The 25,374-nt window shown below is 51.0% G+C and overlaps 2 protein-coding genes and 1 long non-coding RNA gene across 7 annotated transcripts; 2 read left to right on the forward strand and 1 right to left on the reverse strand.

Moving 5' to 3' along the window:
* The first annotated feature begins 312 nt into the window (after positions 1-312).
* Positions 313-3,900, forward strand: LOC120682907. Of its 5 annotated transcripts, none has more exons than XR_005678640.1 (3): positions 1,787-1,858; positions 2,082-2,136; positions 2,810-3,900. It is a non-coding gene; the product is annotated as an uncharacterized LOC120682907 (long non-coding RNA). The 5 variants fall into 5 exon arrangements; XR_005678639.1 differs by having other exon boundaries at positions 1,824-1,959; XR_005678638.1 differs by lacking the exon at positions 1,787-1,858 and adding an exon at positions 313-1,083 and having other exon boundaries at positions 2,082-3,900.
* Positions 3,901-8,497: 4,597 nt separating this feature from the next.
* Positions 8,498-10,708, forward strand: LOC120682420 (BTB/POZ domain-containing protein At1g63850-like). Its single transcript, XM_039964332.1, has 2 exons — positions 8,498-9,344; positions 9,430-10,708. Exons 1-2 carry the CDS (start codon positions 8,532-8,534, stop codon positions 10,426-10,428), a joined length of 1,812 nt encoding a protein of 603 aa, XP_039820266.1. The 5' UTR covers positions 8,498-8,531; the 3' UTR covers positions 10,429-10,708.
* An 11,941-nt stretch (positions 10,709-22,649) lies between these two features.
* Positions 22,650-24,991, reverse strand: LOC120682591 (scarecrow-like protein 8). Its single transcript, XM_039964551.1, has one exon. The coding sequence runs from the start codon at positions 24,763-24,765 to the stop codon at positions 22,888-22,890; it is 1,878 nt and encodes a 625-aa protein (XP_039820485.1). The 5' UTR covers positions 24,766-24,991; the 3' UTR covers positions 22,650-22,887.
* Between the last annotated feature and the right edge of the window lie 383 nt (positions 24,992-25,374).

Here is a 25,374-nt window from a genome sequence, read left to right on the forward strand (position 1 = left end):
CTGGGCCTTCGCTGTCTTAAAGAAGCCCACAAACCGCATTTTGGGCGCCAAGCCTTCCGGGCTACCACCACCAGCCCAGCCCCTTGACTTGCCAGGCCGCGGGCCAGTCCCTAATCCGTGCTGATGTTTGGTTTGGGCGGAAAGTAGCCTTCCTGAATGCAGAGACTATATATGGCTCGCGCGATAAATCCGAGTACCATCGCCTAAAGAAATCCCACCTGGACAGGTAAGCTAATTCATCTATTTATTTATTTATATACAAATTGAAACAATTAAATACAATTGTCACCAAAATTAATCTATTCATACCTCTCACAAAATAATCCTGGTGGCCTACATGTAAGGGCATTTGTTTGACAGCAGTCGTGGACAGACCGAAAAAATCTATAGCTGCGAAATGATTCCGCCAAATCAAAAAAAAGTTTTGTCACCCGCGGCTTCTTTACCCGCGCGAGCCTTCCGCTCCTCGACCCGTTCCTCACGGATTGCATTCCTTTCTCTCCTGCGTCGCCTCGCCTCGCCTCCCTTGCAATCCACCGCTTCCATTCTCCTCCGCATCCGTGACGCCATATGCGCTGCGAGGACGAGGGGAGGAGGGGTAGGATGACGCTACAGCCCGCCGCCCTCCCCGTCATGCCACCGCCGCCGCCTTCCCTTTGCGATGCCGCAGCGCGCGAGCCGATCCGCACCGCCGCCATCACGTCGTCCGGCCATCTCCACCTCCTCTCGACATTCTCCTCTTTGCGCCGCCGCCGCCGCCGCTCTCCCCTCGCACCACCGCATTGCCCACCCTTCCTGCCATCCCTCCCAACCGTCGCGGACCAAGATCCGGCGGGACGGGCACACGGCCAGCGGCTCGCGGTGGCCTGCGGGGCCAGCAGCTGCGGCAGGAGGGCGAGGCCCGCGTGGATCTCGGCGCCCTGCGACCTCAAGCTGTGGCCGCGGTCTCCTGTCCCCGCTTGAGCATGCTGTGAAGGCCTTCAATTCAACGCGGCCGGGCACGTGGATCTCCCGCAATTGACAACAAGCAAGCAACGACGGTCAGCGTCAGCGACCGCTACACCCGGCGGCGGACATATGCTGGTAGCGGCAGGGCCTCACCACAAGGGATGCGAAGCGGCTTGTGCGCAGGGGCGGAGCCACCACTAGGGCGAGCCCGGGCGGCCGCCCTAGGTCCCCTTGGCCGAGCAGTAGAGGATATCCTCAGACCTCAGTTCTCCACGCCGCCGGGAAGGGAGCAAATCGCGGCGGCGCTTGCCAGAAGCGAGGACGACGCTGAAATTTGAGAGGAAGACAGGCAACCGCGTACTGGGCCGAGACTTGGTGGCTCGTGGGCCGAGTATTGGGCTGCGGGACGCTTCAGGCTTCAGCCCAGCGCAGCCTAGGGTTTGCGTGGGGTTTGGTGGCCGCTTGGCCAGCAGCCCAAGCTAGCCACGCGACGCGACCACACCCCCGGCCCTGCCCGCCTGCGCCTGCCGTAGCTCGTCGCCTCGTCATCTGGCCTTTGCGCCCGCCGCCCGGCCGCCCGTCGGCCGTCGCCCCAGCCGGCCGTCGCCCCATCGCCCCGTCCGACCGTCCGGCCGTCTCGTGCACCGCTGCAGGCTGCCTCGGGCGGCCCTCGGCGGCGGCGCCTCCCGCCGGCCGCGCGCCTGGCCACCTGCTGCCTGCCTCGACTGGTGGACGGAGGTGGAGGCAGCCGGGGGGGGGGGGGGGCGGGGGGCGGCGGCCGGTGGACGGAGGGCGGAGCCGGCCGGCGGCCGGCGCCGTGGGTTGCGGCGGCCCTGCGCTGCTGCGCCGGGCACCGGCGGCCAGCGAGCCTGCACGCGCGCCTTCCGTGGCGCGTTGCACTGTTTCACTGGTACTGTTCTGCCCTAGGTCACTTGTCAGGCTGGCTTCGCCACTGTTGTGCGCCTTGCCGGGCCGATGGCGGCAAGCTAGAGATTTCAGTCTTTCAATTTGGTAATACAAATCTAACGATGGAAATTTCAGAAACCGCACACTTTGCTCAAGCTAATTACCTTTTATTGTTCAACTTGGCAGCCTCAACACTGCTGATTGATCTGTTTTTCCCTTCCCTGCAGGGCGTTCGGTTCATCTCTGCCAATAGCATGAGATTCCAATCATCATCATCACATGGTACGTGATAGGATTCCTAATTTATCTAGAACTTCAGCACTTGATTAGTTTAATTATTCAGTCAGTTCATGTCTTTCGAGAGCCCAATGTGCCAGACATTGTAGTAAATGACTAATGCATGAACAATTAGGTGGTGGTGACTGCCAATACGTCAGTAATGACCAGGACATTTGGATGCCTCTTGTTTATCACTCTGTTCGGCTTTCTCTCACACCAAACCAGCACCAGCCACCAGCCACAGCCAGCCATTAGTACTTTTCTCTCACAACAAATCAGCACCAGCCACCATCCACAGCCAGCCGAACAGAGTGATATGTGTTTCCTATCAATCACTGTTCTGCCCCATTTATTAAAATATTCTCATGGAAAAAACAAAGCTGCTTCTAAATTACATGGAGACTTGGCATGGATTGAATAATAAGCATTGAACAATATTCAGAAGATATATTGGTCCTAATCATTTAGAAAATGCTACTGTATACACTTCTTAAACTGAACTTTCTTAAGCTGTATTTCTGTAATATGGCTTTATGCACAGTTTGGCATGATAAAATGAGTCCAGGTATCTTGAGATATAAAATCATGGCACAATTTTTTAAAACATATTTACATGTTTGTAAACCCTTGGTAAATACAATTGCTTCTGTCTCAAATTTTCACTTCAAAATTGCAGAAGTCGCCAACCTTTTTTGCAACACGTAGCCAGCTAATTTTTATACCGGGTTGTTTGATTTGAATATTGTAAGTTTACTCAAAATCTTGACATCTTTATTACGGATGAATAATATAATATAATATGTGGATAAAAGTAATTACGGTATGGACTATGATTTATGCTAAATTGTTGGTTAATTAATCTAAATATCTTGTCTCCTAGGTTCTTTATATAATTGTCACATATCAATCATTGCTATAAGTATAGTGTTATTATTTCATATACCTGTCTAGATAGACTGCATCACTGAAAACAATCATTTGCATAAAATGAGATGTAGGTTTCAGACAATACCATTGCATTCAGGTCTTTGAAAACTGCCAGCTCTTATCTGAATTTATGTCCTTGCTGTAAGCTAACTCAGCATCAGCCATTCTCAGGAATATTATCACAAATGTAACTAGGTGAAAAATACTATTCACTACCTGAAATTTCAGTTTGCTGTGCTGAAAGAAATGATCAACGACCATGAATGGTGAGGTTCGAGTATTCAGATCCGGGCGCAATTAGATACTCCAAGAGTTTATTTTCAAAATCAAAGGTGATGGTCATGGAAACTTGCTGGTTGTTTGTTACAATTTGTCATGTGCTATTCACTTAGCTTCCAGTTGGTCTTATAACTCACTGTCAAAAAGTCTCAACTTCTGAAATTCTTATTTCTTTCCTCTACTTTGGATAGAATGTGTAAGGGTGCAATGTAACTGAACAAAATATAGCATTTTTGTTAGTAAATATGTAACTTTATTTATTTATTATGGATCCTACAGTTGCTGCAATCTAAGGTGGTAAAGATAGCTTGGCAAACAAAAGGATGCTTATTGCAGGTGGTCCTTTCATGCTTCTCATTGCACGCATAGACGAAGTGAAAATTCCTAATGCTGATTTTGAGCACTATGCAATATTTCAGGTATCTCACAAAATATTTAATTGTTGCTGCAGATATGTTTTCCGTTATTACATATTCTTGATGTAATATTGAGAAAGATACACACTGGCTTTGAAACCTTGGTTTTACAATAAGACAAAAAAAAAACATTTGGACAGAGAAATCTTGGTGTCTACCCTGGCTTTGTTTCTTCGGAAAATAGGTGGTCATTTGTTCTGTTTGTGAAGTTGGCTTCCTAATTTTATATGGTATATATTTGGTCATTTCTTTCATTGAGCGCTATAACATCTGAGTTATAAGACCAGGTATATATTTGGTCATTTCTGAACTTCTGAAATTCTTATTTCTTTCGAGTTGGCTCAATATATGGTCATTTCTTTCATTGAGCGCTATAACATCTGTATATGGTGGGCTTTATTCAAAAGAGGGTATGAAATAGGGAATAAGTTTAAAATGGTGCTGGCTTAAAGCTTCCTGCTGCCAGCCATTCTTGAATGTTCTTAATTCATCTCGACAATATTTTAAGTTAGCCAACTGGTGTTGCACCAATGCTACCCTCTGTTGCAATAGATAGTCCTAAAATCAATACATGATCTGAATCAATTTATCTGCACAACGGAACATGGGATTGCATCTCATACTTGGGAAATGGAAGATCTGATCTAAAGTGTGGTTATCTCATTCTCATATCATGCCCGTGAGTAACGGTGGTGGCGGGTGGTTCTCGCGAGGAGCTTGCGGCCGCGCGGGGATGGGGTTGGGGAGCGCGACTGCGTGGTGAGGTGCGGGGTGGTGCGGACGGGTGTGTTGAGGTACCGGAAGCTGACCTCCCGCATGCGGCGGTTTTTTCGGGCGTCGGCAGGACGGGCGGGTTGGGCGTGACAGAGGAGGAAGAACAACCTTGTGACGGAGAAGTTAGCGGAAATCTGACGGAATGTTAGTTTAAAGTAACATTCATTCGTGTGCTATTTTACGAACGGAGATCTTTTAATGGTATTTTACGGAAATGATGTTCTTTTGATGATGCTATAGAACCAATTTTCCCAATTTGTTTTGGTGACTCAAGGACTAATTATTGGCCGGTGCTGATACGCATGCAATAGTTGATATCCGTGTACAATATACACAGGTCACTTGACGTACTTCTCCATCTGAAATAATCACACGTGACCGGCAGTCTTTGAGCTCTTTAAAGCAACTGCTTTGCATATAATTGCATACTGGAATATTGCATAACTGTGTATAGCTTGCTGAGTTATACGGAGGATCTTTTTCCAAGTTGTTGGAGGCCTACTAAGAAATTTATAATTTATCTTGCAGAAGTTATGTGTCCTGCCCACATTGTTCTAACCTCTGTAACACGGATACGTGACTTTGGGAGCGTATCGCGTATCGGATACATATTCTCTGAGTATCCGATTTTTGTTATTTTCGCAGAATAATGGATATGTGGGCCGATACGTATCTGGCTTGCGGATACGGCATAGGACGAACTAGTGGCGCTCCGGCTTGGGCTCCTGCTTCGGCGCGGGATGTTGTTGAGCGCCTCGACGAACCAGTGGCGCTCCGGCTTGGGCTCGAGGAGGCCGGCCGGCTGCCGCGAGGGGCGGGGGCGACTGGACGGGAAAGAGGAAGACGGGGAAGAGGAAGACCCTCAGCCGGAGCGTGGGTCCGCGGTTGGAGCCGCCGCCGGAGCCCGGTGCGGGGCGCGGAGTAGGTGGAGGCGGTCGTACTCGAGGACGAGGTGCTCAAGATCCTCATCGTTGGTGATGGAAACGAGCGCGTCGAGGTCCCCGGCCGCACGCCGCCGCCCGCCGCCCTCGGCTTCTCCATCCGCTGGGGAAGAGAGAAGGAAAAGAGAAGGGGCGTCGCTGCGTCGGGAGAGAGGGGAGATGGGGGGCACGCCAGCACGGGGAAGACTGAAGAGATAAGAGGGGGGAGAGAGAGGAGGAGGATGAGAGGAGGGGGAGGAGTTCGGCTGTTACATGGGCCAAAGAATGGGCCAAAGAAGAGGGCAGTCCAAATTAGAAGAAGAGGGCAGTCTAGATTATATCTGACCGTTGAGTACAACTACTTTCACAAATTTAATATGCGCCATTATTTATTTATTTAAAAAATAGTAAAATATATCCGCGTATCGAATTTTTTAGAAAATTACTGTATCCGCGTATCCGTATTCTTTCGATACCGATACGCATATCTGTATCCGTGCTACATAGGTTCTAACCAGTTTCCACGATAGAATGGTGACATGGTTTTAGGAAAATTATTGCGGACTTTGACCAAACCATGAGTGCAAAATTTATTGATGTTGAATTTGGCAACAACTTCTTGATGGTCAATGGAGTGCTTGAAAATCGTGATAGAAGTGCAACAAATCATCACATTTACATTCAGTTTACGTTATTTTATATTTTGCAATTTCTAACTCACCAAGGATCATGTCAGACTGCTTTGAAGAGTGTGATTGGACAAACATCAGATAGATTGAACATGACACATCCTTGGATACGAAACCTTGAACTTGCTATATAATTTTTTATCATTTAATTGATGCAGATTTATTTGTGAACCGTTAATCTACTATCTAGTTTTTTTCATAATTCTATGTGTTGGTATGAGTTCGTTTATTAGTTTATATTAGATTAGTTTCGATTGCTATGAAATTAATCAATACTTTTTAATTTTTAGTAGTTATTTGATACAATCCCGTTATTTTTAAATAATTTTTTAAAACATATACACGTGCACCTCCACTAGTTAAGTACATATACTAAAGGGCCAAGATTTGGGGGCTCCTCATGAGTCGTGGCCCCATGGGGGGCCCGAGCACTGTTCATGCGGGTCCCACATACTATTCATGTGGGACCCATGTGGGGCCCACGTACTATTCAGGCGGGACCCACGTGGGGCCCACGATTCTATTAAGTTAGTCTCTTTATCTTAAAAAAATATTTTTCTTCCATTATTTGACAATACAAAACATATTTAACTACTTCCTACGTACAAAAATAATAACTAAACTTTGTATACTACATTTACATGTGGTAGTTGTACTACTTCTTGGGTTTTGATTTCCCTCCGTAAATCCACAAAATATAATTAAAATGTTCATTCATTTCTAATCTTATTTTTTTCCTACTAAAGTAATTAAGCTATACCTACTGACACAAAAAAATTCCTAAGGAAAAATTGCATGTACCTCTATACTACAATGCTTGAGATTGGCACGCTCTCAGACACAAAACTACTATGCCGCTTTACTGTAATTTTTAGATCTAACTCAATACATCGATACGATGTTGCTTCGAACATAGTAACGAATAATATCTTTCTATTAATATTTTAGATCCACGTTTTTAGTATAGGCGCGCGTAGCGCGCCAACCTGACTAGTAATATTAAACTTTCAAAGCAATCAGATGCTTAGAGCGAAGCCCAGCATGTCATGTTTCCACTGCTGTTTCGGCTCACGGTTGGGCCCAGCAGTCCATTATGTTAAGCATTGGCAGCCTTTAAAGGCCGTTCCGCGCCCCCCCCCCCCCTCCCCCCACCCTTTTTCTTTATATTTTCTATTTCTATTATATCCTTTCCTTTTTTTCTATATCACTTCCTTCTTTTCTTCCCAGGTAATTCTTCTCTAGAAATAAGGATGCTAATTTTCTAGTTTCAGTATATATATATATATATTTATTGAGGATCCAGAGAACTAACTACAAAGTGTGGTTTTCAATCACAATTTCTATAAGTAATTAGAAGCAATAAAATTATTTGTCACTACTAGTAATATATTTAAAATTTTCTAAATGGATACTTCTTTTAGGACGGAGGGGGTACGTAGCTTAAGTTAAAATTTCAACTAAATCTACCACAAACACATGTGGAGGTAGTATGTAAAGCATATAGAGTATTACATCTGTTCTTATCTATTTGCGTTGATTATTTCAGAACTGAATTAAGCGAAGTCAAACCGTAATTTGTACAAAACTAGCTCTAGCTAGCTTTTAACAAAAAGATAATACACTCACTCTCCTCATATTCTCTCTTCTATATATGCAAAATAATGAGTTATTCTTAGGATCTGTTTGGAATAAAGAAATGCAAAATAGTGGAATGAAAAATAATGCAGAATATGAAGGAAACCTCACTCGGTGTAAAAACATAGGGTTAGAAAATACACGCCCCGTTCGATTTGCTGGCCGGTGGCTTGTTGCGGCTGGCTGGGCTGTAGAAACAGTTCCCGCTGGTAGGGATAGGGACTTTCCAGCTGAACCAGCCGAGCCGGCCTCTTCTCCACCAAACCGAACGGGGTGACAGATGTTTGGTAAAAACATGTGTTTTGATCTCAGAAATGTGGATTGCGCAGGAATTTGGAAGTTTGATGTAAACTCAAGTGGTCACTGGTTAGAGTAAACACAGCAGTAACCATATTTTCTTTTCCTTTCCCACGAAGCAATAGAAGATACGGGGAACCATTTGAAGAACATGCCAACTGGGGACGAAACTGGACGCCCGTTGTTGAGTTGTGGATCAAGGATCATCATTAGCGCCCGCGCGTGCAGCCGCGGCGGTGAGCCGGTGAGTCCTCCGGCTCCGGCGCCCGCCCGCACTGTACCCACCACGGCGTTAATCGCGCCACCACCATCCGTCCGCCAGTTCCAACGACAGCCCGCCGCGGGTGGTCCCCGCCATTACTCCCGGCCCCGGCCAGGCCTCAAAAGACGACAACCGCTTCCCGTGCCCGAGTCCCCCCCGCGCGGCGAGAATCCCCACACGTCCCACCGGCCGGCCCAATATGGCCGCCTCATCCAGATCCAGGCCTCTCCCCAAGCTCTCCCCCTCCCACCTCGTCCCCCTCGACCTCTCCACCTCCTGGTGCTGCACGCCCCACGGTCTCGGCGGCCACGCCCACTCCCACTCCCACTCCCACCCCTCCTCCCCCGCCCGCGCCGCCGACGTTCCCATGGATCCCCCGCCCGCCGGCTCCTCCGCCTCCGCCTACGCCACTCCGCCCCCTCCGCCCTCGTACGCGCCGTCCTACCCCTCCAGCTACACCAAGTTCAACTCCGCGCTCAACGCCGGGCTGCTCAACCCCATGTCCCCGCCGCCGCTGCCGCTGGACAAGACGCGCTCCAGCCCCACCCTCTTCGACATGATGGCCAACGAGCAGGACTACCACCCCCGCACCGCCGCCGGGGTCCACTCCATCCCGGCCCCGCCCCAGCCGCACCAGCTCCAGCCCGCGCGCTCCATGGACCGCCAGATGCTGCTCCAGGACCGCATCGTCGACCTCATCGGCAGCTGCAGCCCAGGGAACCAGTTCAACGACGCCGACTCCTCCGACGTCCGCCTCACCCTCACCTCCAAGGACGGCCTCTCCGTCACGCTCTGCGTCCACCGACCCATACTCGTCGCGCACAGCAGGTTCTTCGCCGCCAAGCTCTCCGACCGCTGGTCCAAGCAGCAGCGGACGCTGCCGCACATCGTCGAGATCTCCGACTGCGACGACGTCGAGGTCTACGCCGAGACGCTGCGCCTCATGTACTGCAAGGATCTACGCCGGAGGCTCATGCGGGAGGATGTCAACAAGGTCCTTGGCATTCTAAAGGTAGCACAACCTTCTCTGCTCTCTCGTGTGTCTCAATTCGATTCCGTGCCATTTCTGCTCACTGATTTATTTGTGCCTTTTGCAGGTGTCCGCGGCCATTGTGTTCGATGCCGGGGTGCTATCTTGCTTGGAGTATTTGGAGGCTGCGCCTTGGGCTGAGGACGATGATGAGAAGGTGGCTGCATTGTTGACGCAGCTGCACCTCGAGAACTCAGGGGCTGGAGAGGTGCTCAAGAGAGTGTCCCTGGAATTGGCCCCTTCGGCAGTGGTTGAAGAGGCAGATGTAGGAGGGAGTTGCAGTGGAGGTGGCAATGCTGGCGGTGGCGAGGAGGTGTTGCTGAGGCTCCTGCAGATTGTCCTGGAAGGGAAGGATGAAAAGGCGAGGAGGGAGATGAAGGGGCTGGTTTCCAAAATGCTCAGGGAGAACAGCACATCCCGTGGCGGCGCAATTGGTGGTGACCTCCGCAAGGAGTCACTCTATTCAGCGTGCAATGGGTGCTTGTCCTTGCTGCGCGAGCAGTTTGCTAGGACTGCAGGGGGTGATCAATCAGAGGTGTCGCAGATTGCCAGGCAGGCTGACAACCTGCATTGGATGCTTGACATCCTTGTTGAGCGCCAGATTGCCGAGGAGTTCTTGAGGACATGGGCAATGCAGACTGAGCTAGCAGAGATGCATCGTAAAGTGCCAGCAATACACCGCTATGAAGTGAGCCGAGTGACGGCAAGACTCTTTGTCGGGGTTGGCAAGGGACAAATCTTGGTGTCCAAGGAGGCCCGTTGCCAGCTCTTGAGCACCTGGTTAGAGCCCTTCTATGAGGACTTTGGATGGATGCGGCGAGCCTGCAAGGGGCTGGACCGGCATTTGATAGAGGATGGGCTAGCAAACACCATCTTGACACTGCCTCTTGCAACTCAGCAGGAGATTCTTCTGGCATGGTTCAATCGCTTCCTCAACTCTGGGGAGGATTGCCCAAACATTCAGAGAGGGTTCGAAGTGTGGTGGCGGCGTGCTTTCTGGAAAAGGAATTCTGAGCCAGAGCAGCCACCCCGTTTGAGGATCACTGCAATCTGCGAGAATTCTTGATGACATTGATTCAAATTTGACATGAAAGGTGGTGGATGTTGTGATATAAAGGTTGATTTTGTGTGATCTAACTGTTTCACTGGGTTCTTTGCTATGTTTAATTTTAGGCAATTAGCCAATTACACATGTTATGTTTGATCTTTTGCAAGTGCAATGTATTACCAGATCCAATGTACCACTATGATGTATCAATTTTGAATTGAAGTGAGGTAGAGTAATCATTTGCTATCTATCATAAGCAAACACAATATAAATTATTGTCTCGGAAAAGAACAACACAGTTACACTATTAGTTTCTAGACCTATTAAGCCTTTTTGTTTTAAATTTTCATCTCCGGACGGATGTGGCCTGCTCCCCGGCTCATCTAATTGTTTACATGTGGCCAGTTTCTTTTAGACTAACTTGTTTGCATAATTTGGCCTTCACCTTACAATGTTTGTGCAATTTTTAAGCCAAGAGGCCATGTTTGACGCATGTCCTTCTCCCTCTCCTTATCTGATCACTAACCAAGATGGCATGCATGTGAGAATGTTGCTGTACCAAACGGGATTGGATTGATGTTTGCTTCGTCACATTGTTACAGTATATTCTGTCCCAATTAGCTTGATTTGTTGTACTTGTCAAGTTGGTGGTGGACCGGTGGTTGAGCAGCTATGCCTTTCTGCGTGCGCATGAAAGAATCAGATGATCTTGTTAATTGTTTACAGGCCTGTAGGTGCTCCGGAGATTATTCTAATACCTTTCGGCCACAGCATTGGTTGCACCTGTTTTATAAAATTTTCCTGTTGAAGTGGTTAGCAATCAAGTAAGTGTCTTGGTTTTGTGCGTTTCACTCTTCCAGTATTTTGCTGCTTATATGTCCACTGTTGAGTACTTGAGTATTCTTCGGATTTGGGTCACCTTTCCCCACTGGAATTGGACTGACAAATACAATCCTACAACCATTATACCAGTTAGTTTTAAGGGGGGGAAAGGACATCAGAAAGTTAAGCCTAAGCTCCTATTGCGTACCTGAAGTTGTTGCCAACTACTCTACTCCGTACTTTGTAGCTTTTGGTTGAGATGCATTCCTTGAACCGGCTTAATCACTTGATGTCGTACCACCTGCTATACAGGTACATATCTGCTGGTTCTTTCTCCAGGAGCCAAATGGCTTCAGGTCTTCAGCAGCCTGAAGCTGCAGGTAGGTTTGCTCTGTGAAGTACTTTATTACTGCACATGTGTAGTTCTATTGTCTCACTGTTGTGGTCTCGGCCGTTATCAGATAGTCGAAGGAGTGTTGGAGGAACTGGGGTTGCAACATGAACATCGTGCTATAGGCTTATTTTTTATTTTATTCAGACTGAGAAATGTAGGCCTTGAACAAGACATTAGAGAAGTAGTGTAGCATGCAAATTGCAGTGTCCGGGAAGGATCAACTGAAGTCATTCAACTTGGATACCGAGCTTTGTGACGAACAAGTCCCTCGGCAGATCAAAGGGGGGAAAAAACAGTAAGGCTCGGCAGCCATGACTATAGGAGGAATACCTCGTTGTACTCACCTGCTCTGGTAGCTCTGCTAATCTGAATTTCGGGAAGCTGGCTTCATATGTTTCTACCTGCAAACATCGTTGGAGATGCCTTTGTTTCTGCAGTCTGATACTCTTTCCTCTGTTTGGATTTTTCGATCAGGTGTTTTTCAACAGTGTTTATTCTCTGCACCGTCCTATCGAGTTCTACTCGGTTCTAGTTACGTGGTTCCGGGCTTCCGGCCACATATATACCAGTACATTGATGCATGGATACTATTCTGAAGCTTATTCACCTAACAAAGTAGGATTTGATTAAGTTTCAGTTATTTTTATTTACCATGTTTGAGTTAATGTTTACGTTGATATATCTATGATTCGAAATGCACCCATTATAGTTTAGCTAATTGTTATTTATACGGGTCCACTCCCTGTGCAGTTTTTGTTTGTTTCTAATCTGTAACAGAAGCTATACAATAAAGTATTGTGCAGTTTTAATTGGCTGACATGAAACTTCTGTGCAGACTAGTTTGTCTAAAATTCGCTATCAATTTGAATGCTTGTACAGTTATATGGGCTTTCCAGACAGCGCTTTCCAAACGGGGACAGTAAGGGTATCCGTTCCAGGCTGGGCTTTTCAAGTGTGGGCTAGTGGAGGAGCATCAAGGCCACTGTCGGCCTTGGCAACTGGGTTAGTGCAGACAAGCTCCTGTGTGCTTCCACTCTCCCATTTCTTCTATTTCAAAACACACCTCCGAGATTTTTATACCACTTTGGTCAATAAGTGTGGCTGTTTCAATTCATTTCTGTTTACCTCTTATCCCAATTAGCCATCGACATGCTCGTCTATTTCCCCCCTTAGTCGAGGCTAATTCCGTTTTGACTGATCAGTGTAGATACAAAGTTCCCATTGGTAGCTTTGTTTAGTTGCATTTCACCTCCCCTGGCCGAACCCTCCCTTGCGGGTTACACTCACCTTGCACCGATCCTGTCGCCCTCAGCCTCGGCATGTCGTCTGCTTTTTTTTTTTTGGAACACATGTCGTCTGCTTTGATTATTAGCCCATGTGCACGTCCTAACCAGAATCTCCGACCTGGCGGAAAGGCCTGGAAACAATAGTTTTGCAGTAGCCGACAAGCCAAGTGGGTGAAAATTTTGAGCAAGGCAACTTGCCGAAAGGATCAGAACGTTAAGGCGTGTAGGTCTAGAAGATGACCGCGCGCTGCTTGCTTTTTACCTGCGCGCGGAAGGTTGGTTTACTCGAAAGCGCACGTACTGACACACTCGAGTCATGCGGTCAATGATACTCTACGTCGGCTGGGCCTGAGAGCCGAGGACAAGCGGTGTCAGGCCTAGGGATGAAAATGGTCGGCGCTTTCACATTTTTTCATCGGAAACAGAAATATACGGTCGAGAACACATTGATAACGGTCGAAACCCATCAAAACGGTATTTAAAAAACGATAAATATATCAAACAATAGAGCATAACATACATTAACTATATGACTTGACACACAGACACACCGTCTCGTTCCCCCCGCGCGTCGCTCCCGCAAGGCGACCGAGGGGCTCCCTCGCGCCGCCATTCTAGCAGCCCCCCACAGCCTCCTTCCCCTCCTCGCCGTCGCCCGAGCAGGTCTCCGGAAGCCGGGCGGCCGGCGAGGAAGGCGACGGCGGGGCGAAATCGGCCCGTGGGGGGCTCGGGCGCCGGGGCAGGACGGCGCTTGGGACCCTCGGCATGGCGGTGCACCGGAGCTTCGCCGGCGCGGATCCAGCCTTGCCACCAGATCTACTGGCCCCGGTCCTCTGCGCGACGGTTGGCGAGGTGCCTCGGCGCGAGCGGCGGTGGGTCCTGCTGCGCGGTTTGGCCCGTCAGCGCGTGAGGGCGACAAGCGGGTCTGGCGGCGGCGGCTTGGGGCACCAGTCCCGCGGCGTTGCTGCTTGGGGCCGTGCGCTGGCTGGCCCAGAGGCGGCGCGTCGCGGCTGTGCGCGGGGGCGAGCCCTGTGCGTGAGCCCGGCTCAGTGTCTATGCGTTCGGTTCCGGCGGCCATGGTGGCGGATCTGAGTCGGCGGCAGCTCGTGCTCCGGGTCCTCGCTTTGGGCGGCACCTCGTGGCCAGCGGTGGGTGCTGGCGGCATTTCTTCCCTTCGGCGACCGCGCACACACGAGGGTGCGGCATTTGGGGGTGGAGGAGCTCGCCGGTGTTGGCGCGGCGGTCTTCATCACGGGACTGCATTTGGTCTGTGGCCGACGGTGGCGCTTGACTTCATGGCAACGCGAGCGGCCACGTGCGGTGGCCGTGGGTTGGTGCTAGGTGGATTGGCGGCGGTGAGCGGCCCCGCGGCTGTGGGTGGTGCGGCGCGAGAGGGTGCAAGTTGACCTTGGCGTGTGGTGGCATGGCTGCGCCGCCGACCTTGGCGGATTTCTTGCTTTGCCGGGCTGAGGACGTGCAGCAAGGACGGGATTCTCCGGGCAAAAGTCTTGCCGGCTTTCTGCCGGCAGTGATGACAATGGCGTCTGAGGGCGTCGTTCTCCCTGTTGGGGGTGCCATGTTGGAGCCCATCCCTTCTGCGCGGGTTTCTCTGGGTGAAAACCTCGTCCACGTGTTGAACGAGCGACGGCGGCGCTTTTGGCGTTGCTACCTTGTTGAAGGCGTCGTTGGTGGAGACACTCTTGGCCAGGCGGCGGAAGGCCTGCTGATGGCTTGGCGGGGCGGCTTGGTGCAGGTGGCGAGCTCGAAGGGGATTGCCGAGCTTATGCCGCGGCGACCAAATTCATGCTGGCGACCGGGGGTTGCCTCATGCTTGTCGAGTTGGCTGCTTGCAGCGGACTACGGCGGCTGGCACTGCTCTGCAGTTGTCGGTGCGGCGTGGGACAGCGTCCGAGGGCGGCGCTTACGGCAACGACAAGGTGGGATGACTTGGCATGCAGCGGATTGTGGCGGGCGGTCCAGCTACGCTGTGGCTACTCCGGTGCGGTCCATCGTCGGAAGATGACGCAAGCGACAACCTGGATTGATTGGCATGGCGCTGGAAGCTGTGCGTGAGTGGGGCAATGAGACGATGTTGCCTGACGGACACGGCTTGGCTGTTTGATGGAGATCTTGGAAACAGGGCAGCACGATGCATCATCCTAATGGCGATTTTATATATGAATCCATGACACAGAGTACTGAGGCGGAAGTGGTGAGGCCCCGCATGCGGTGTCTTCGACGTGGCGACGAGAGCGAGGAGGAGTCCAACGGCGGGTGTGGCGAGGCCCCCGCGTGTTGTGTTTTCGCGGTGGCGTCTGCAAGGCAGCTGGCGTGAGGTCTGGATTCGGCGATTCCACTCTATCGGATGGTGTGTGGTTTTGCAGCGGTGCTACAGCGACAGGTTTTCCGCATCTTCTCCCTTTCGGCGCGGGCCTGTGTCTTCATGGCAACTACATGTGTAGATAAGTGGTTGGCCGCGGTGGCTTGGCCTCTTTCTATCTGTGTCGTCCAGCGGGGTCTTTTCAACTGTGTTGATGTCCCAATCCATCCGGTTAGTCTTTCCATGGTAGTCTTGAGTGTACCTCCGCTTTGAGTGAATGAGTTCCCCGTGTTGATGTCTCAATCCAACCGGGTGAGATTGAGTTGTTGAGTTTCCCGTGTTGACGTCCCAATCCAACTAGATGAGTTATGTTTTTCTTTTCTTTTTCCCTAGCTATGACCTTCCAGGGTCGTAGCCTTGTACTTTTCTGCTATATCAATGAAATGCGCACTATCTTGGGCAGTTCGTTCAAAAAAAACTATATGACTTAACACATCTCATATGCAAAATAGTGAAGATTCGATTAAGATATCAATCCGAATATCGAACCAATCCGTGATAACTGACACATAGTAGCATACACGATAGTATGGCACAAAGTTGCACACAGCATACGTAACATAGTTATACATGATCATTAACCAAATTCAAATACAGACTTAAACATAGACTAATATGCCATTAAGAATAGTGCTAGTGCAGGGCCGCAGGCTGCCTATGCCTACAGCTGAACCTCAGGCATGTCATCATCATCACCTGCCACATAATCATCATTGACCAGTTCTGAATATTCATCCTACAAATATAAAAATATATTAGTACTCATATTGTCATACCAAAGTAATACCGGCAGTCAATGACGGATTGGGCTTCAAATACGGTAATACCGGCGGTAAATTACCAGATAAATACGGTAATTTTCGAAAACGGTCGGTAGAGGCTGAAATCGTTTTCGCTTTTAGTTTCGGATAAAAATATCATTTTCGTTTCCGTATTTTCGGTAGCCGTTTTCATTTTCGTTTACACCAGAATCTCGATAAAATCTTGAAAACGATTCCCGGTAATCGAAAATTTTCGTTTTCGTTTTCAACCCTAGTCAGGCCTATTCGGCCCGGCGCGGTGACGTCGCCGCCGCGGGGGCGCGGAACAAAAGGCTGCCGCTGCCACACCCGCCGCATTATTGCCCGCGCGACGTGGGTGACCGGCGCCACGACGACGGCGCACAGGCGTCCATGCCGCGCGCTCGCCCCCTCCCCTGCCCGGTCGCCGCCTCGTCACGGTGTCACCCCGCGCTACAGGCTACAGCGCACGCGACGCAGTGCCGCAGCCGCGCGCTGCTTCGACGGGCACCGCGCGTTCGCCCTCGGCGGCGACGTCGCGCCCCGCCCCGCCCGCGGCCACCTCGCCACGACGGCGCGGCAGTGTTCGCGGCGCGCGGCTCTTCTCGGCGGCGTCGGTCCGGATCGGAGTTGGCGCGGCGTCCCGTTCGTTCTCCCGTGCTGTCAATGGTGTCGTGCTAGCTCGTTGATCCAGCGGCGCACGGTACGGGGAGGGAGGCGGAAACGTGGGCGCCCGGCCGTGCAACCCGGCAGAGACCGTAACGTGGAGCTCGCCGCGGCACTCGTTTTTTTCTTTCCCGGACTTGTCTCGCCCACGCAACGGCGACACCGCCGCCTCGCGAGTCTTCGTTCACCCCGCCCCACACGCCTTCCACGCGCGCCCGATCTTTTTCCAGATTCGATGGCTAGGCCGGCAGGGGCGGGCGGAGTAATTGCCGCGGCGAGCAAGGGGGGATTTGCGGACGGATCGACGAGATCGTCGAGCCGTCTACCGGTTTCCGGCACGCGATATGCATGATGCATGGGACAAGTACATGGCGAGGACGTGCGTGCGCTCGCCCGGCCTCTTCTAGCCTAGCTAGAGACTACTAGTGGCGTTTGACGAAGAGGACTAACGGCCGGGGCTCGCGACGGTGTACACTAATACGTACATGCGCGCGTTTGAACCCGACGACGGCGACAGTCTAGCTAGAGGTCTGGAGTAAAGCAGTGGTCGACGGCTCGTGCCATTATCATCATCATCACGGCGTACGTGTATACGTGAGAACGCAGGAGAAAGCTGCCGATACCGTGAACGATGAGTCCTCCTCCCTTCCCCTGCCGTCGTCGTCCGCTCCCGATCGACGTTGTGCCAGTCGCGTGCTATCAATAAATTTCCCCGGTCGCGTCGCCTGTTTTCACATTAGCTGATTTGCTGGCACGTCAGTGAACGAGCCTAGCTAAACCCGGAAGATATCATATCTGTGTGCATTGCTCGCGTAAAAAGAAAATATCAAGTATCCGTGTGGCTCGTGTCATTGTGGCTTGTGTGCGGTTTCCGCAAACAGCAGTGGCTCCACCTGCCGCGCCATCGGCTCCGCTGGGCAGATTGCGAGCGAGGAGAAAAGAAGCTTATCTTTCCTGTGTGAAGGGGATCGGAGATTCCGTGGAGTCGTTAGCTCGTCGGCGGCGGCAAGCGCGCGTCAACGCTTCGGGAAGCCCGGCTGTGTCCCCGCGCCCGTTGGCTTTCCTGAAGCCGGCGCGGGCACGTCTGGGCCGAAACGGCACGGTTGGTCCGTCCGTATCTCTGGTCTGGACACGAAGCTGGCTAACTACTCAACAGAATGCTGGTGAGATTGGCCCTGTCTTGGCTCCAAACGGCTGCTAGCTAGCTAGTATTCCTTCAGAGATCAGACGTTTCACGAGAGGACAGGGGCGGTGGTTCTGCATCGACGGGAGACCGGCCAAAAGCCGGGAGCCCGGAACAAACCTGAAGGACGCCAGGTCAAGACTGTACTGACGCCTCGCCCCGTACGCCATTACAGCAGGAGCACGGGCACGGTGCGGACGGTCTCAGTCCCGAACCACGAGTACTGCCTGAATTCGGCCCGTGCTGTTTTGCTCGACAAACAAACCGAGAGCGCATTTGCCAAAAGCCTTGCTGTTTTCGACGGAGTTCCTCGAGGGCATGCATGCAATTCAGGGAGGGGCAATTCGTTCGGCAAAGCGATAGCGATTCAGAGAAAAAAAAAAGGAGGAGAAGGGAGAAGAGGTGTGCAGGTGCAATGCGACGCTCATGATTACAGCATCATTCGGGTGTGCCGAATGATTGCCTACAGGTGGCGTCGCGGTACGCCCCCACCCCACCGGTTTTGAATTAATGAATTATAATCCGAATGCTGCGAATCATGGAGGAACTTAATACAGAAAGACGTAGGGCGGGTTCGGAGGGGTACCGCGGATCCGGAAAAGGATCCAGCTGCGCGTACAATCGCGTGAGTAAAATCTTGCAATGAGTGGGTCTTAAAGAACGATCACCCTCTTTTTACCTGTGAATCACCGTACAGACATGCTTGGGTGTGGCGAGTACTTCACTAGGACCTAGTGCTCTTTTCTGTTAGTACGGAGTACACTTGATTATTCGACTATTGTCATGTTTGGATACTCTAACTAAGTTAGAAGTTAGAGTTAGTATTCAACTCATGACTAATCATAAACTAACTCTAACCAAAGAGATTTTTTGGATGGAATGATTAGATGGACAATAAAGACACGTTTCCAATCATTTGGAAGGGGAGAGAGAGGGAGGGAAGGTGGGACCATCCCAATCTAACCCCAATAAGCATCCCTTGGAGGGGATAGTTTTTTTTATGGTGGGTTAGATGCATCTAACCCCAATCTAATCCTCCAGTTTGGATACTTTAGGGTTAGATGAGTCCAAAAAGTCAAATCTAACTTTAACCCTGGTATCCAAACATGACCTATTAAGATTGGGACAATTGCACCATTGCCCTCACCTTTTTGTCCAATTGCCAATTTGCTCCACATGATAATAAGTTGCCCCTGGTTTAGGGTTAAGTGCTCTGGCCTTAAGACTAGTCCCAACCCTCCTAGTAGGATGGTGTCCATTGAATTAATAAGTGTGCCATGTAAGTAATTTGGTGACATGGCAAGAGAGGCCCTGTTTAGATAACAAAACACAAAAATGCAATTTTTTTGTAAATCACTTGCATGTTGTACTAAATGTAGTCGAAAAATAAATCGCATTATACAAATTGACTGTAAATCGCGAGACGAATCTAATGAGCCTAATTAGGATGTGATTAGACACTAAATTGCTATAGTAATGGATTAATTAAGCTCATTAGATTCGCCTCGTAGTTTACAGACGAGATCTGTAATTAGTCTACATTTATTACTTCAAATATTGAAAATTCTCTTCTAAAAATGTAAAAATACAAAATGCAAAGTGATCTAAACACAGCCAGAGTTAATGAGAAAAAAGATAGACATGGTTTTCATGCAAGACACGATGTCTACACAAGAACCAAAAAAGGGACGAGAGTGATAGGATGAGGCAATGAAAGAGAACAGAAATGATTGGATGAGATTTATTTTCTTCATTTATTATAGAAACTATACATTGGGAATGTAGTGTCTAGGGATAGTTTCTTAGTCTCCTTTTTATTTAGACATCATCTTTAGACACTATGGGGTTGGGAATGACCTAATTAGTCCACGTTCGTTCCCACTTTTATACATCTATCCGCCTACTTTGACCTGTATTTTTGCCAAGGGTTCAAAAGAAGGGGCATTCGGAACCTTCGATTTTGTATAAATACACATTTTTCGATCAAAGTGCAAGTAGTGGTTCAAGATTTGTCACCTACGGGTATCTGGAACCTTCGATTTTGTATAAATTCCATGTTGTACCATTGGCCTTCGATTTTTAGGGTGTTTAGTTGATGATTTTTTTTTACAAATGTCATATCAAATGTTTGACCATATGTCGGGAGAGATTTTCGGGCATTAATTAGAAAACTAATTTTAGAATTCATTTGGAAACCGCGAGACGAATCTTTTGAGGTCTTTGACCGCATCATTAGCACATGCGGGTTACTGTAGTACTTATGGTTAATCATGCACTAATTAGATTCAAAAGATTTGTCTCATCGTGTACATCTAAACTGTGCAATTTGTTTTATTTTTTAACTATATTTAATGCTCCATACATGTGTCTAAATGCTAGAGCCCATCGTTTTAGGATTCCCGCCACACTGTGCCACTTCGCTACAAAAACTTACAGCAGACACAGTTTAATAGCACGGCGGGGGTTCCCATCATTGACTTTCACTACCTTCAGTTTGAGCGAGTGGCACAGTGGCCCGATCAAAACAAAAGGTGTCACGGGTCCAAGAGTAATAATGTATGACCTGTAACTTTTAATTTACCGAATGCTCTTTTGTCATGCATTTTCTTCTCTTAAACAAAATATAAATAGGGGCTTCCTGAATGTTTTCCAAATTTTCACGTCCTGCTAAAACTTCATAGCAATCCAAAAGCTTGCTAAATTTGATCAATCCGTGGCAGAGTAGCCTAAATAAGCCTTTCTAAAGGGAATGAACAACTGCCGATCCACCATGACAGTGACGACTTTTGATCGGCGCTGGGTATTCTTGAGACTTAAGCCAAATTGGGGCACGCGGATTCCACGTACGCTTTCGCGGGGATGTCTATTCCTAGCGCGCGCGAGGGCCAGCTCTGCTATCGCAGAAGGATTGCAGCAGGCTCCCCCACCAGCCACGGAGCCACCTTGGCACCTGCTGCATGCACAGCACTTTCTTCTTACATACCAGTATTGAAAAATTATGAATACATTATATTTGGATGATTTGTTTAATTGGAGTAATTTGATGGTGAAACTAGAAAAAATTTGGTGTTCCACCCTAAAAAATATAAATTATTCTAGAACAAATAAAAATGTTCATAAAAAGTAGAAATTGTTTTGAAAAGAAAACAAAATGTTCCAAAACAAAACAAATTGTTCTAGAACAAATAAAAATGTTTTATAAAAATATCATATAAACATAGTCAAGTGTGGTCTAGTTTTGAAGATCTTACCAAAAAAAACATAACGGTGCAATCAGAACTTAATTTGAACAATTAGTTTGTGATGTAGCACATTTTTTATTTGAGTATTGGTATTGTACGGAGTCCAAGGCACTTCAGCTCTGCGGCTAAGTGCTTTCTGCGATGGATCGGCGCCCGCTCGCATATGCGACAAATAGAAATTGCCCCCATTACCGGGGGCTTCTATTCACAGCGCTCGCGAGCCGCTGCTGTGATGTCGCGGAAAGGTCTACTTAGGAGCTCCCCAAGACCCCACTGCTGCATGAACCGATCGTGATCCTGATCCATCTAGAACAAAAAAAAAGTATTCCACTATTGCAAAAACAAATAAAAGTGTTCTACAGGAAGAAAAACAATCAGATCCATTCTATCAAAAAATAGAAAATAGTCCAAGAACAAAACAAAATGTTTCCGAACAAGATAATTTTTTATTAAAAAAGAAATTATTCTCAAATAAATAAAAATGTTCCATAACAATATAAAACAAATAAAAATGTTCCATAACAATATAAAACAAATAAAAATGTTCCATAAAAGATAGAGAACAAATAAAAATGTCACGTCAAAATAAATTATTTTAGAACAAATGAAAATGTTTTAAAAATAATATTGTCTAAATATAGTCAAGAGTGGTCTAGTTTTGAAGGTTTCATCGTAAGAAACACAATGGTGCAATCAAAAAATTGAATTTGAATAATCAGTTTGTGAAATAGAATATTTTTTGTTTGGGTACATACTTTGCACGGTAATCGAGATATGCATGTGAAGGTTGTGAGCTGCGGCAAGGTTTCTGCGATGCGTCCGTGCCAATTCGCGCGCGCGATGAATAGAAATCACCCGCTTTCGCCGTAGCTTGAAGTTGAAGCGCACAACATAGACAATTCCTTCTTCCACCACAACCGGCTGGGGCCCCCGCTCTTCCGTCCCCACGAACGCAACCCTCCCGGCATCTTGACAGCAAGCATCGGCGACATCAATCCAGACCACGGTGGTGGCTGTACTGCTACGCCTCCTAGTGCAGTGTCACTGGCATTTTCGTTTCGTGCACCTCTGTCACTCCCCCCAATCCCAATCTCTTCTTTGTAGTGATCCTCTATCCTCCCCAAACTTTGCTTAGTTTAATCCCAAAAGCAACACGTATTTAAATGACCAAATTCTGCAGAGAAAGAGCTCACCAAACCACAAACTGCTACTACTAATCCTCCCATCCAAGTGGCAATTTCCTTACCACGGCTGCACTTCACCTCACCTAGCCTACACTAGTACTGTACGCCACAAAGAACGGCCCCGCCCGCCGACGTGGCAAACAAGCATGAATCGACAAGAAAAGGGGTAGGCCCCGCGTGCACATTTCGCGCCCACTAGTTAGGCAGCGCCTGCGCCTGCGACTGTGGCAAGTCCAACCACGATCGCCATGAATGAATCGGAGAGAATGTTATCTTCTTCGAGCAAACATGGTATAGAAGAAATTCACAGCGGATCGGCGATATAACTTACTCTTTTCCATATACTACTATGAGCAGTTATAAGAATTATGAGTCGCTACAGCTAAGGAAGGATTTTACCAGATCAATGACAAACTCTCATCACCCAATCAAGGTAAAAAAGAGAAACGAGGAAAGGAATTGCGCGAATTAAGTAACTGACGAATTGGTGGCGGTAATAATGGCGCGCGCGGGCCGCCGGCCGGCTCCGCCCGGCGGTGGTCTAGCGCCACGCGGAGGCGACGGTCACCACGCGCCCCATCCAGCAGAGCCGGAGCACGCCGTTCTCCGCCTTGACGGTGATCCCGGGCGGCGCCGGGCCGACGCGGGCGGCGACCTGGTCCGCAATGCCCGGGCCGAGCGCCACCGGGCGGAACCCCGCCATGCCGAACCGGGCGCGCCACTTGCCGAAGACCTCGCACCGCTCCAGGCGGTCGGGGCCCTCACGGCCGACCGCGTTCGCCGCCTTCTTCGCCAGGGCCGCCTCGGCCCTGGCCTTCTTCTCCGAGCTCTCCCGCCCCAGCGTCGCGTCCAGCGACTCCAGGATGGCGCCGTAGTGCGCGCACGCGTCCGTGAAGCGCGCGGCCAGCGGTGCCGTGTTCGTGTTCAGCTCCTGCTCCACGAGCGCCACCACCTGCGGGCTCAGCGCGCGGACGCGGCGGAGGAGCTCGTCCCGGGGGTTCGCCGGAGAGACGCTCTCGTCGGGGACGTGCGAGAGCGCGAAGGCCAGGTTGACTGCCAGCGCCTCCCCGGGCGCGCAGCCGAGCCTGGACGCATCCAGCTCTGCTGCTCTGCAGCGGACCACTTCAAAGCGGTACTCGATGCCAGCTCGCTCGGCGAGCTGCTTCAGCGGTTCCCGGATGGCGGTGAGCGTAGCAGTTTGAGACTGCGTGTACGGCGAGCCCGGGTCGGTGACGGCGGTGACCTTCAGGGAGGTGCCCGGCACGCGGCGGTCAGCGAGGTACTGGATGAGGGCCGCGTGCTGCTGGAGGCTGACGTCGAAGTCGACGAGGTGGATGGCGCGGTGGTCGCCCACAGCTTCGACGATGGCGACGCTGGCGGCCTGGAGGGCGAGGCGGAAGAACGGGGAGATGTCGTGAAGGAGCTGGGACCCGGCGCGCTGCTCGGCGCCGCAGAGCTCGGCGAGGTGTTGAGCTAGGGCGGAGACGGTCGGGACAATGCGGGAGGACAGCGCGGCCACCATCATGGCAATCAGCCGCTGCTCCGCGTCGCCGTGCTGGTTGGCCGCGCGCTTCAGGGCGGCCAGATGGGTGGCCGCCGCTTCGTGGTTGCCGTCGGCGAGAGCGACCGCGGCTTCAGACAGCAGCTGCCGCGACGCGGCCCCCGGGGTCGGCGGTGAGAAGGACGCGGAGGAAGATGCCGTGGAGGAGGACGAGTTGGAAGGCGACCTCGTCATCCCCGCGTTGGCGTTGTTATTGTTCGGGGCCGCGGCTGCAGGGAGCCCTGGCGACGGCGCGGCGGTGATGGAGTTGAGCTGCTGTATCGTCTCCTCCCACTCGGAATTGGTCACCGCGGAGCCGGTGCCGCTCATCGCCGCCACCGGCTCGTCGTCGTCGTCGTTCAGCAGCTGCTTCTCCAGCTCCTGCAAAATGAACAGCTCGCTCGAAGCCGCCGGCTGAGGCGGCGGCGCCCTCGACAGGCCGAAGGCCTGCGTCTGCGGCGAGGACGTCATGAGCGGCACCTGCCGCTGCGGCTGCGGCTGGGGGTGCGGGTGCAACAGCGGCACCGCAGCCCTCGACGCGGTCGTGAGCGACGACAGCGTGGACGAAGGCGACGCCAGGACCCCTCCGTAGCTGGACCCGGAGAGAACCAGCGGCTGGGTCGGCCCCCCGCCCAGCAAGGCGGCGATATCCGCCGCCGCGGCGGTGCGCTGCTTCACGGCGCGCAGGTAGAGCGCCTGCTGCGCCGCGACGTGCTGCTGCTGCTGGTGCTGCCACCTCTCCAGCTCGCCGAGGCTCCTCTTGAGCACCCCTCCGCCGGCGGCCGCGTCGGCCCGCTGCTGCAGCTGCATCTGCAGCGCCGATCCGACCCCGTAGGCGTACCCCTGGCGCGGATCGCGCCACGGCGCGCCTGGCTCCATGCAGGGCAGGGCTGGGGGAGGGGGGAGGGAGGAGGAAGGCGACGAGTCGAATCTACCGAGGTGGGAGGAATGGAATGCTATGGCTACCTCCAAATGCTATGGCTACAAGACCACCAGCTACGGCGGGTCCAGCTAATGAGAGAGCCGGTGCCATTCAATTCCAATTTGCTGCCGCTCCGCTCCGCTCCGCTCCGCTCCGGCTAATAAAACCGCCCCCCATCCCCGTCGGCCCCGCTGCGGTTACGTTTATAAAGCGAGCCCGCCGTTTCGGATCCGACACCGATTCGGCGGCACTCCCGCTGACGGCGTGGGCCCGGGGGCGGGGAATTGGTGGTGGGTGCGCTTGCTGGTGTTTATCGGGAGGCGTTATGGCGGGGCCCGGGCGCGCTTTGCTGCTGGATTTAATGCGAGCCCCGGGCGCGCGGGGTGAATCCGTGATGCGGTGCGGCCGGGCCGGGGCGGTGTGTGTCATGGGAGGATGGGTGGAAACGGGCAGCGCGGGTTACCAGCGCGGGGTTGCCGTCGCGTGATCGCGTCACGCAAACTTCGCCCGCGATGACGCCGTCGCGTCGCGCTCCGCTTGAGTTGGACCTGTGCGGGTGCTGGCTG

This window comes from Panicum virgatum, chromosome 7N (assembly GCF_016808335.1).
Source record: "Panicum virgatum strain AP13 chromosome 7N, P.virgatum_v5, whole genome shotgun sequence".
Lineage (NCBI taxonomy): Eukaryota > Viridiplantae > Streptophyta > Magnoliopsida > Poales > Poaceae > Panicum > Panicum virgatum.